Source organism: Maylandia zebra, linkage group LG23 (genome assembly GCF_041146795.1).
Source record: "Maylandia zebra isolate NMK-2024a linkage group LG23, Mzebra_GT3a, whole genome shotgun sequence".
Lineage (NCBI taxonomy): Eukaryota > Metazoa > Chordata > Actinopteri > Cichliformes > Cichlidae > Maylandia > Maylandia zebra.
The window spans coordinates 35,322,194-35,335,338 of record NC_135188.1 but is presented as its reverse complement, the minus strand read 5'-3'; the positions used below and the strand labels follow the sequence as shown (position 1 = coordinate 35,335,338).

Below are 13,145 nucleotides of genomic sequence, written 5' to 3'. Positions count from 1 at the left end.
TTCCAACATAATCCTGTCTTGCTGTTTTCTGCTTAGGTTTCTAAATGTTTTTATTTTAGTTTATTTGCTGTTGCTTTCCATATTAGTTTCAGCCATTTTATATAATGTTAGGGTGTTCTTGAGGTATCCTCCAGCTCGCCAAGGGGAACGCCCCTTCCCAGGCCAACCACGAGATATATGTATTAGATATGAGAGATATGTATTATTATTATTATTATTGTTGTTGTTGTTGTTGTTGTTGTTGTTGTTGTTATCGCCAGCAGGCTTATGAGATTTTATTTTGAAAGTTACAGCCGGAAGTTTAGATTTTCCTAAGACTGGTTCTGTCGCGAGCCTCCCGTACTGTAAGCCAATCACAGAGCAGAATAAGCTTTGCCGTATATACGCGCGACTATTTCCACGTTTTGATCGCAAACAGCGGAGGGCTTCGGAGTCGTTTTCTGAACCTGCTTCTCCAGGTCGCATTAAAGTAAGGAGAACATGAGTTTAGCTTGTTTTCTATGCTCCCTGCACAGGAGCTTCAGTTGGCTACATTTCATGTCATCTGTAAAAGCTCGCATTACATTACGTTATTTTTACTGCACGTTTCACTTTTTAAGTTAACTGAATAAGATGGTCTGAATCTCAACATATGTAACCATTATCTAGGTAAAGCTAGTTATCCTCGGTGGTTAGGATCCTGCTTGAGGGGACACTATCTTGATTTAAAGAAACACATCCGTTAAACAAAGTATATAACTTATACCCCAGATAAGACCGAAATAATTGGGCAGCTTTGGGAATTGATACGAAATTTCCCTTTATGCACTTTTATTGTGTCCAGTGGTACTAACAAAAGAAAAAAATGTCTTTAAACTTGTTTTTCTCGTTTTTTTGAAAAGCACTGATTCAGTTGTGCCGTTACTAGTTGTTTTACCTCGAATAAATAAATACGTTTATTTATATAGTTTAACACACAAAGTATTTACTGCAAGGCTGCTAGACTCCATTGCTCTGAAAGGGTTTGTCCACATTAACCTGTGCTCCCCCATAAGCTTAATGGTGGTCTGGAATATAGATAAAGAGGTCTATATTTAGACCAAGTCAGCAGGAGGCTGTTAAGAAGCTAATCTGAGATGGGTGTTGGGGGTCGGGCAAGGCTTTCACATGTTAGGTTTATTTTGACAGTTTCAAGTTGATATATGCACAAAATGCCCCTTATAAACTCATCTTTCTTAAAGTAGAGCAGGTAGAAAAGCATAACATGCCACAAAATGTCTACATTTAGAAATTAGACAGCAGTAATTTGCCACTTTCCAGTGGTTGCAGTCAGTTCAAGTCAGACTGCAACTGTCCTCAATTCAGTTCAGTTTTAATTATAAAGTGCAAAATCAAAACAGCACTCACTTCAAAGTGCTTTATATTGTAAGGTAAAGACCCTACAATAATAGAGAAAACACCAACAATCATATAAACCTGTATAAGCAAGTACTCAGCGACAGTGGGAAAGAAAAACTGTCTTTAAACAGGAAGAAAAGAAACCTCCAGGATGGCGGTGTAGCCATTTGCTGCAAGCGTTTGGGGGTGATCGGAGGGAGACGTGGCAAAATACTCGCTGTGGAAGAGAGCCGATGTTAAATAATAACTAATGATTGAATGCAGAGTGTTGTTATAAACATGCAGAGAGTGAAAAGAGGTGAGTGAAGAGGAAACAATCAGTGCATCATGGGAAACCCACCCTTAGCAGCCCTATTCCTATTGCAGTCTAAATAAGGAAGGATTTGGGTCACCCCAACTATATACATTATAAAAAGGAGTTTTAGGTCTAATCTTATAAGTAGAGAGGATGTCTTTCTCCCAAATCCAAACTGGGAGCCAGTTCCACAGAAGAGGGCCCTGGAAGCTAAAGGCACTGCCTCCCATTTTACTTTTAGAAACTTTAGGAACCACAAGTAATCCAGCAGCCTGAGAGTGAAGTTCTCTATTGGGGTGATATGGTTCTATGAGGTCTTCAGGATAAAATAGGACCTTATTAGTCAAGACGCTGAATGTGAGGAGAAGGATTTTCAATTTCCCTGTCAGTACTCTTGCATTTTGGATCAGCTGAAGGCTTTTCAAGGAGTTTTTAGGATGTCCTGATAATATTGAATTACAGTTGTCCAGCCTAGATGCAGAAGAAGCAGTAAGGTATGAATGATGGTCTACTTTTTCAGCATCATTCTGATACTAGAGGTCATTCAGGTATTTATGTCTCTGAGACCTGTAGTTTAACTATTTGCAGGAAAGTCGCCTCTTGTCAGCTAACCTGTGCAAGCTTGCCATCAAAAATGGTCAAGTGGGAAACACCCTCAAATTCTGGCCAACCATTTAGTGACTACAAGTTCAAAACAGATGTGAAATTACAATTACGAGGCATCACCAATTTTTACTTTTTTTTTTATTTAAGGAGCCTGCTGTCCTATTTTTACTCATGTGACTGAGCCATTAGATGGCTCTGAGGAAGTAGCTTTGTCGAGCTAAGTGTTGGATGGTTTTTCAGATGAGCTGATTTAAGGTCAGTTTAACTAAGCCAACATTATCACAGGATGATGGTGTTAAGCCTGATAATATGTGTGTCCACAGTAATAATAATGTAACCCCACTTGGTTATACTAAGGCTGTGGATGCACTCAGTGTTTTATGTTAATATGTGCTTTTGTTAATAGGAGGTGTTATGATGCCGGTGGTTCAGTTGCTGAGAGCTGCATCAAAGCATGCTGGGAACAGGCCCCCACGCTGTGTTGTGCAGACGACCTCTGCAGCACATGGCGTCAGAACACATGCTTCATCCTGCACTGATAGTGACAAACCCAAAGTCCTCATTACTGGTTAGTTTTTGTCTCATACCTCTTGTGTTACTTAAGCTCTGTAATGGGAAATTTCTAGTTAACCCTCACATTTAGATATAGGTGGTTAGAACTTCACTGTATGATTTTTGTGTAACCTTTGCATGCGTAGATGAAGTATGTGTATGTGTCAGTATGACCTCGTGAAATAAAAAAACTGCTTAGCTAGGCCTTACAATGTTTCACTATGTTATCTGCTAAGTGTTTGGCTCAGAAGGATGAAGGTCAGGGCCAGCGCCAGGTGCTGGCCTGGGAAAAGATAGTAGGAGTCTTCTCTGTTCAGCAACAGCCCAGGGTGGACAAAAGACTGTTGTAACTGAAAGATACACAGAGTTTGACGATGTCATAAGCTCATTACTATGAACCTGTGATGTTTTGATGTATGTTTCCATTCTCCTGCGCGTAGTAATAAATAGTGTGACCACAGCTCTTTCTGTGTTGCAGACTTTATTTACAAAAATTCCACGACAGTTCTTAAAAGTGCTTAAACTGCTTGGTAATTTGCTTCTTTTTCTCTAATTTATCCTTGTAGGAGGACTTGGACAGCTGGGGGTGGGGCTTGCTAAGTCATTAAGGTAAGAAGTTTAAATAACCTCTGATTTCCGTTGTTTAGCTATTTCCATATGTAGAGTAGTTTTCTTTGCGTATACGTGATACTGATACTGGGTTTTCAGACTGATACCAGTAAAAAAATCTGTCAATATAAACATACCAGTCACTGTATTAGTTGTGGCCACACCATTTTGTACATTCCTGCTCCAATCTGATCCCAGAAACTAAACAGGGTTGTGCTTGGTCAGTATTTGTCTGGGAGACCGCCTGGGTATACCAGGTGGTTGAAGCTTGGTCGTGGCAGATGGCTTCCCCTCCCTGAGCCTGGTTCTGCTGGAGGATTCTTCCTGTTAAAAGTTAAAAGTTTTTCCTTCCTACTTTTGCCAAGTGCTTGCTTGTAAGGGGTCACCTAACTTCTGTAGCTATACTGTAGATTTTTTTGATGTGTAAAACAAACAGCGATGGATGCATCAGGTTGTGTGACGAAGGATTCCCGCTAGCTTTATCCCAGTAAAGGTTATAATGGTGATTTACGGGCACAGAGCTGCTGTTTTGGACGCTAAAAAAATTTTTTCTTTCGCTCCACCTGAGCACACCGTCTCAGTAATGACTCCGCGTTTAGACAGACCCCGGCTCAACATTAAACTATGACATTAAACCATCCTCTTTACTGCTGCTGTTGTGTTATCAGTCTTTTTGTTGAAACACTGGAGGCTCTGTGAGCTTAATGTTGTCATACTTTTAATTCACACGCGCTCTCCTATTGCAGGTCTATTTTTGATCACAAATGTGGGTGAGCACCACAGGGTCACGCATTAGACAAAGCATCAAAGCAAGGAAATAGTTTTTTTTATAGTCGAGTTATTCAAATTACTCAATGAATCGTTGCAGACCTCTTTTAAACTGCTGTGGTGAACTGTGGTGATGCCAGTCCTAAATCCAGCAATTTTATTTACAAGAAAAATTAGAAAAACTTCCAAAAGGTGATACCTGTGAGCCAAACCTATATGGGGTGTAATGTGTGAGCTGTTGAAACAACTGTTAAAATGATATATAATGAAAGAAAGCTTAAAGACGTCATGCGATCATGTCATTTGTACCGCAGACCAGCTTTTTTAGTAGAGTTACCAAAACTAATGTTTCTTTTTCAGGAGGAGATTTGGAAAATTCAATGTGATCCTGTCTGACATCCGGAAACCCCCCAACCATGTCTACAAAAACGGTGTGTGCATTGTTTTTACCTTCTCCACATATTCTACAAGTTAGTAAAAACCCTACAAAGGCCATGCGGTCTTTCTGTTTAGGAGCTCCATTCTTGCTCAGTGTAAATGCAAACCACATGTCCATAAAACTGCACTCCACTTTCCAAAGATGAGTGGGTCGACACACACAGTCTATTGTGTGTCCTGCACAGGTCCATTCATCTTCTCTGACATTCTGGACTATAAGAACCTCAGGCAGATTGTGGTCAACAATAACATCAGCTGGCTGGTTCACTACTCAGCTGTGCTGTCCGCTGTGGGGGAGCACAACGTGGCCCTGGCTAAAGAGGTCAACATCACAGGTAGACACCTCTGTAACGCGTGTACCATATCATTAACATAGCAGACTTATGCACAGCCTCTATTTCTCTCTAGGTTTCCATAACATATTAGATATAGCCACCGAACATGGTCTGCGTGTGTTTGTCCCCAGCACAATCAGTGCCTTGGGTCCATCCTCCCCTAAAGACCCCACTCCTGATCTGTGTGTGCAGAGGCCACGCACTATTTACGGTGTATCCAAGGTCCATGCGGAGCTGATGGGTGAGGTGAGACACTCTGTAGAGACTTTAAAAACGCATACCCGTATTTCTTCTCCGCACTTACAGCTGTTGTAGCTCCAGTCCTCATTCTGACCTCTATTCATCTTATTTCTGGTGTTTTTGAGTCTTTTCCTCCCATTATCAGTACTACCACCAAAGGTATGGGCTGGATTTCCGCTGTCTCAGGTATCCAGGCATCATCTCGGCTGACTCCCAGCCTGGAGGAGGAACCACAGGTGAGTAGACCTGAGATACATATACCCAAAGACCTTTCAGGAATAAGTGTTGGCCCTCAACAATCACATTTGCAATATGGTTAAAGTTGTGGTTCACTTCCTTTTTAAATGAACGGGTATAGAGGCTCAACAATAATTTTGATGGTGATAATATCACCATCATCACCTCCACCACTTATCTTGTATAATGTCTCTGGAAATACTAAAGGTGCAGGCTAACTGACAATGTAAGGAAGATGGCGCACCGTTTGGAAATGTTTGTTTTTTTTGCTCCATGTCTTTGATGCAGTCTGATTCTGATGGTCTCTTTTCACTGTTTTCTAGACTACGCTGTCCAGATCTTTCATGCTGCTGTGAAGAGCGGTCAGTTTGAGTGCAACCTGCGCAGCGACACACGGCTGCCTATGATGTACATCGGTAAAGCAAACTTTGATGCGTTTTGTTTTGGCGGCACTGAAGCACTCCCGTTTCGCTCATCTCTTCCTCCGTCCACCTCTCCTACCCAGATGACTGTATCAGGGCCACTATGGAATTCCTGGAGGCTCCAGAAGACGCGCTCGTCAGCCGCACCTACAACATCAACGCCATGAGCTTCACGCCACAGGACCTCACCCGAGAGATCCAGAAAGTCCTGTCTGACTTCAAGGTTACCTATAATGCGGATCCTGTCAGGCAGGCGATCGGTGAGACTGCTGGGATACCAGTGTCATAGTTTTATCCTTTCAGAGTGTCACTGGCTACTATAATCTTCTTCTCTGCTACATCTTTTCAGCCGACGGCTGGCCAAAAGCACTGGAGGACAGCGCAGCGAGACAGGACTGGGGCTGGAGGCACGAGTACAACCTGCCGGAGCTGGTGCAGACCATGCTGACTCACATTACTCTGGGAAACAAGCTAGCGAGCGCCTTCTGAAACATTTGCAGCATTTTTGTAGCTTTATTTAAAAACTGAATGTGACAGTCTTCAGTGGCAAAATCTTAAAACATTTTTTTTTCTTTTTTAATCATCTAGAGCCTGCTGTTCGTATGTGGGTTGATGTTTTAGTTGGGAGAAATCCCTGGCACTTTAGCATCCTCCCACATCTTTTAGCCCTTGATAAGTTACCAATAGCCACAAATTCAACCCTCGACAGGATGGGTGCCCTGATCATTGCTTCAGTTAGAAGGGAGCGCATTGTTAGCACCGGTAATAAGTAATATTATGTGGGATTTCCTGCAATTGGCTGTAAAGAATTATGAATGAAATCAACAAATGATCTGATATTTCCTCACAGGAGGATTCACAGGTACACGTTTTACTAGCGTTTCATCCATTTTGAATGTCATGTTATCTCAAAAGAGAAGTTCAACATGTCATGGGTACTTGTGACTCTTCCCTGCAGAAACTCTTGTGAGGATGATTTCTTTTTTCAAATTCCCCTCCCAGATGACCTTGGATCTTTCTAGCAGTGTACAGAGAACAGGCCACAGACCCAACAAAGACTTTGAAGATGATAGGCAGAAAGTCTAAAAAGGAGACTGAAATTGAGATTTACACAATATGTTTGTTAAGAAGCAAAACAAAAGGCTTTCCTACTGAACCATCAACCTGATGCCTTTCTTTTCCTCTCTGTGAATCCGTCCAGAATTTGTGATTAGTTTGCTGCTAGAGAGCGCTGGATGTTTTCACCAAAGCAAGATGCTGAACTTTTAAGAGTTATGGTCTCTTTCTGAGTGTACACAGTATGTATGTGCTGTCTCTAAGTGTGCTACCAGTCTGTTGCGGTGTGTCTTAAGTAGGGCTGAACGATATATCGCATTTGCGATAATATCGCGACATGATCAAGTGCAATTTTCTAACCGCAAAGGCTGCGATTATACTGCGATTATAAGGCTGTCCAAATTACTACCATATCCCAGAATTCATAGCGCGGCCCAGCCAAACTCCAGTTTCCAGCAATGGCGGCCGCTACTAAGTTTTAAAATTACTCATACTAATCTTTCTGGGTCACAAAATAAACTTTTAACATATTTTCAGGCGAGAAAGTAGTTGTGTAAACATCAAATATCTGCTCGGTTTATCAAGATATCCCATATTTGTAAAAGTGCTTCGACGTTTTCAGAGGCGTCTGCTACCCACCAGCTCGACAGCTAGCCGGGAGCTCGAGGGTTACTGATGCGGCCGAGAACGGCACAACTCCCGGCACATCATTTTCAGATCACCGCGGAGTTTCGCTGCTCGGGTTAAACGTAATATATAAGTCACTTAGACAACCTAAAAATGTTATTGTTGGGCTTTTTTCAGTGTTTTGTTTGTTCGTGAGTAAATCGGTTTGGCTGAGATTAAAGTTATTAGATTAGATAAAATAAAACTTTATTAATCCCCCGGGTGGGTTCCTCCTTGGTTTTCACACAGCTGACTAAACGTCAAACAGAAAACTTATTAAACAGAAGTATGAGACAGTCGAGAATTTACACCAGTGTCTGGTTATATTTTAGATAGCAAGAAGCAGACGGCCGAGTTTATTAAACTCCACCGAGACAGCGGTGACGCTAATCAGAAGGCTAGACCGTCCAATTTCACGCCTTTAAATTTTAAAGGCGTGTTTGTGTGTGTGTTTATACAATTGCTATTATGTTTGCACTTTATGTGTAATGTTACTGACTGCAGAGATCAGTAAGATGTGTGTATTTTTTATTTATTAGTTTTATTTATTTAATATTATTTTTTAATTGAATGACTGTCTAGTAGTTCACAGATGTCGAAAAACTGAGTGTGGTAAAGCCACTGATTTTTTTTTATGTATATTTCTGCAATCTGCACATTGTACTGACTTTCATTTTAATGTTTACACCAGGGTTCCTTGTCAGCACTTTATGCTCAGATGTTTGTAAGCTAAAAATAAACTATTGTGTATGTTCAAATATACTGTTGTGATTGAAGAAGTTAAATAAAAATGTCAGTCATCAATTCATGCATCACCTCATGTCATCATAACAGAGGTCTGTCTTCCAGGAAAGAACAGTTTAAAATTAATGTAATATAGTATTGGCCATACTATATGATGTATTGCTTGTCTTTGTTTAATAATACAGAAGACAAAGACCTTAAAAAATAATCGCATCGCAATCGCAATATTGGGGCAAAAAATCGCAATTAGATTATTTTCCATAATCGTTCAGCCCTAGTCTTAAGGGGCACGTCTGCCACACTTGAAAACAACCTGGCTTTTAGTAAGAGCTTCACTCCCACTGTTTACTAGTGTGAACTGTGTCCTGAAACAGTGGTGCAGATAACTGTGGAAATAGTGACCCTACACAGTACTGCTGCAGGGACTGCACAAGATGGGTAAACAGAAAAGGAAACCTAGCAGTGCTTGAGGCCTTAAATTATGTGCAGCAAAGGAAATTAGCTTATAGATGCTGCTTGATCTTTGCACTGGTGTGTTTTGGGCATTTTATTTATTTATTTATATGTTTTGGGGTTGACTGAATGGATTAACATGTCAGCATTAGATAAGCAGGGCTCTTCTGTGTGGAGGTACAAAAAGAAAGGACTGGATGTTCTGTTAATGTTTGTTTTTTATAAAGCTATTATTTCAGAATTATTGCTGTTTTTTAATAAATCCTTTTTTTTTAAAAAACAACAAGTTTTTCTGAATTTTCTTTGTAACTACGCAGTACTGAAAACTGACCCAATGCTGATGAGCCATTACAGCTACAGAGGGTGAATTTTAGCTTTCTTGAAAGCTTTGTTCTAGGCCTCACCTCCACTAATGCCATTCACTGAAGGTAAGCTAAGTTCAGCAGATTTTAAATTATTAAAAAAATCACATTCAGAAAAAATGAGCATCACAACATAAAAGGAAAAATAACCAAATGTAACTCTTAAAACAACAACTAGAAATTGAGAGTAAAAGTTACCAAGTTAAAAGTTTTTTTAGGTGTTAGCATTAGGTGTCTGTGTTGCTAACTAAGCTTGCTAATGCTAGCTGACATCTTAGCATTCCACCCAGTTATGGTCATGTCTGTCTGGAGAAAAGCAACCTTGCAGCAGCCAAAAAGCTATCCCTGGCTTCAAAATGTGGAGTCTAGAAACCAACCAGTGGCGTCACATTGGCTATGTCCATTTTTTATATACAGTTCATGGTAACCATGTTGCTGTGGCTGTGAAACTTGCTTTTTACCCTTTAAAGCCTAAATCATGAGATAATTAGTAGAAAATTGTAATTTCTTTGAAATTTTATAACCAGAAGGTCTTTATTGAACCTTCTGGTCATTTCTACAATGAAATATTAATTTGCATATCCATCCATTCTCTTCTGCTTAGAGACAGACAATTATTCACACTAACATTTCCACCTATTGGCAAATTAAAATCACCAAATAACCCCACTAATTGCACATCTCTAGACTGTGGGAGGAAGCCACAGTACATGGGAAGAACAAAAAAACTCCACATATATATGGGCTCATATATTTGCACATATGAGTTTTAATTTGTTTAATGTGTATTCATTACATCCAGGTTTCTTTTTTGCAATTTGTTGCTAAAAAATGTGCAGTTTATTCAGTTTTTTTGAGGAGAGTGGGATTACACCGATCATGTAGAAGTTTAAAAACTCACAAAAATTCATGTATCAAATATGACATAACAAGTGTTAAGGGATACATTTCAAATACAGAAATCTTCAAATTATAAATATAAGATGTGCAATAAAATAATAATAATAATGATAATACAAGCTTGAGCATCCAAAAGTAACACAGTTAGCCGAAACTGTGACTGTTACTAAATGGTTCAACATTCTTACTTCTGAACAGGTTTATTCACTGACTTCCTGCCCTCTGCTTTTCCAGACGCCGTCCATCCTGTTTTAGTTTTGGCAGTTTGTACCTTTGCATTTGTCTCTGTATTGGTAGGAGAAGTATTGTTGTGCCTCCCAGTGGCCAGAGCCTCCTGCTGCAGTTTCAGCTGCAGGATCTCACTGAGCAGATCGACCTCTTGGACTAGGCTTGCCACTATCTGGCTCTCGGTAGCCCTCACTGCTGCACGAACCAACTCCACAATGCCCTACTTGGGGAGCCAAAAACAGTGACAGTCAGTCAGTCCAAATAATTTCACTAAGGGAAGTACCTCAGATGGCGTAACCATAATAATGTTTTGGAGAGTATTAAAAAAAAGGGCTGGTTTAGAAAAAAATATTTTTCGTCAAGGAGAAAAACATTTAAAACACAAAAACCACATATTCTCGTAGCACACTGCATGATTAGATATTAGGGTTAGGGAACATGAACCTGTTTATCCAGATGCTTATCCTCTAGAAGAGTTATGTCCTCCACAGTGACCCGTGACCCCTGTCTCAAACACCTCAGCTCATTTTCCTTCTGCTCCAAGGTTGAAGTGAGACTTGCTTCATGCTGCTGACTTTCCCACTCTTGCAGATCGACGCCCTGCAGTAAAAAGGAGTCATTTTCTAAGTTTGAAACAAATTGGAACATATTAAATGGATTCCAGTACCATCAGATAGCAGCCCTGAATCTGCATGATGATTATGCAGTGCACGTTCACTAGCCGCCACTTAAAGAGGCCTCCTTACCTGTGCTAAGGGAGGGGGTGTGGGTGGCAGTTGCACCTCCAAGTGTAGCTGAGTGACAGACACATTAGCAGCTCCATCGACCACCGCCTGGAAAAGCTTCCGCCGTGTGATGCAGGTGTCTGTGAGATACCTGGTGAAGTCATGTCGATGGACGGGGGTGAGGTTCGGTAATCCCTCACACAGCACCTCTCTCAGTAGTGACAGCAAGTTGAGTACATCAGGATCTGATGGATAGAAAACAGTCCAGAAGTTTTAAACGAGGTTTACTGAACCAAACCCCAGCAGCACATGATCCTGCACACTGTGAACAGGTGGGCCTGCATTACTAACACTGCATGAGTAATGTTTTAATAGGGCACACAGGGAATGACTCAGAGTCAATGAATCACTCAGTGTGGTATGCTAGGGTGTCTGTATTGCTTTATGCGCAATGAGAGCTTTACATCTGATAGTAATTCTCTGCTGGCCATGTAAAGGGCCACGACCTCTCGGTTAAGCAGTGTGTCCTCTAACAGGCCACTTTATAGTACACTGCTGTTTGACTCTGACCGTCCAGCCGTGGAAAGATGTCTCTGGCGATCACAGCTGCCCGGATAACGTTCGGCCAGGAGAAGCCACAGTCTGCAGCGAACACGACCACGTCGTACACAAACTCTTGATGGAAGCATCGTCGCTCGTCACTGAACTCGGGCCACGAGAAGTAACGGCTGAGCCTCTGCACACCAGCATCTCTCTGACAAACACAATCACACAGACACAAAAGTGAGAAATGTTGAGCAACACGTAGAACCAATTTTACAAGTTGTTTTAGTTATTTATTCATAAACGGTGTGGTTATGTCTTTATTTTTGCAGTTCTGCTCCAAGGTTATTACATTAACTAAAACTAAACTATTTAAATTATTAAATTTAAATAAACCAGTGACCAATAATAAAATAATGTGCGTGCATGACTTCAAGCTAACTCTCTAACCAGTCGCTTACTTTAAGATTTAGGTCAAATTATAGATTTTAGCGCCATTTTTAAAAAAAATGCTGGGACACAACTTCGTCTTTATATCGCTTAAATTAAATGTCTGGGTGTTAATTCAGTGGCCGCCTACCTGTAGCCTCGCTATCTGACCTATTTCACTCTCTGTTAGGGAATCCATCCTGATAAACACAAAGCGGAGCTCGGTTGCCATTGGAGACTGACGCGATGACGTAGGGACGTAAAGCTGCTGATTGAACGTGTGAAGCGAATTCAGTGTTACTTGTAAATATCACACGTAATTACTCAGTGCTTGTTTGTTCGTAGGTTTAATAGCGACTGTCTGATATTAAACCACACAGTCTTCATTTATGGGGCTGTTTCAGGGTTAAGAAAAGAGCAGGCTGGTAATGTAACTGGGCTTATTATCAGTCTGTGGCCACAGATGGCGGAAAGCTCTAATCCTCTTTAGCACCAACCCCAGCCCTCTCCCTTCTTTTCTCCGTCTCTCTTCTTCTGCCTTTCCTCTCCTCCTCCTCCTCCTGTTCTCCATCAAATAATGTCAAGGTAACGGCTGTTAAAATAGTCGGTAGTGTCCAATTTCCGGTTGTGTCTTTAAAAATAAAAGCTTTATTTCAGGTGCGATTTTTACCATCAAACCTTTAGGGTTTGGTGCAAATGTAGTTACCCCTTTTCACATTTGCAGAGCTCAGTTCAGTTGCGTACACACTACAATTTTGCCTTTAATTCAATTCAGTTTTATCAGTCACCTCAAGGTGCTTTATATTGTAATGCAAAGACCTACATACAAAATAAGCGTCCTAATTAGGATTAAGAACCATTCATAATCAGTATTCACAGATTTCAATATAATACAATAGTTTTAGGGTGGACCCTTCAGTTATTAAACCCAAGGCAACATTGTGTAGACTCATCACTGTGCATTACTGTGTGCAAGCAAGAGCTACGCCTGCTCGTCTACTAAGCTAAACTGTCACCCTAGCAGCTCCACTTTTAACAAACAAATACATTCTGCTGTTAAAGCCAGTTTCTTCCAGCTGAGGGCCCTTGCAAAGATTAAGACAATTCTCTCATCTGCTGATTTTGAGAAAATAATGCCAGTGCCTTCCAGAATTTTAGGA

General features: G+C 40.8%; 2 protein-coding genes across 3 annotated transcripts; one reads left to right on the top strand and one right to left on the bottom strand.

Moving 5' to 3' along the window:
- Positions 1-334: 334 nt before the first annotated feature.
- On the top strand, positions 335-9,078 carry LOC101484594 (L-threonine 3-dehydrogenase, mitochondrial). Its single transcript, XM_076880392.1, has 10 exons — positions 335-469; positions 2,685-2,846; positions 3,397-3,439; positions 4,568-4,638; positions 4,831-4,980; positions 5,054-5,226; positions 5,366-5,456; positions 5,781-5,873; positions 5,963-6,139; positions 6,229-9,078. The coding sequence occupies exons 2-10, from the start codon at positions 2,693-2,695 to the stop codon at positions 6,366-6,368; spliced, it is 1,092 nt and encodes a 363-aa protein (XP_076736507.1). The 5' UTR covers positions 335-469; positions 2,685-2,692; the 3' UTR covers positions 6,369-9,078.
- An 826-nt stretch (positions 9,079-9,904) lies between these two features.
- On the bottom strand, positions 9,905-12,911 carry lg23h8orf74 (linkage group 23 C8orf74 homolog). Of its 2 annotated transcripts, none has more exons than XM_004552575.6 (5): positions 12,137-12,911; positions 11,584-11,767; positions 11,035-11,258; positions 10,733-10,888; positions 9,905-10,508 (listed from the first exon to the last, which is right to left on the bottom strand). In XM_004552575.6, the coding sequence occupies exons 1-5, from the start codon at positions 12,215-12,217 to the stop codon at positions 10,245-10,247; spliced, it is 909 nt and encodes a 302-aa protein (XP_004552632.2). In that variant the 5' UTR covers positions 12,218-12,911; the 3' UTR covers positions 9,905-10,244. The 2 variants fall into 2 exon arrangements, with proteins under 2 accessions (XP_004552632.2, XP_004552634.1); XM_004552577.6 differs by having other exon boundaries at positions 10,374-10,511; positions 12,137-12,902.
- Between the last annotated feature and the right edge of the window lie 234 nt (positions 12,912-13,145).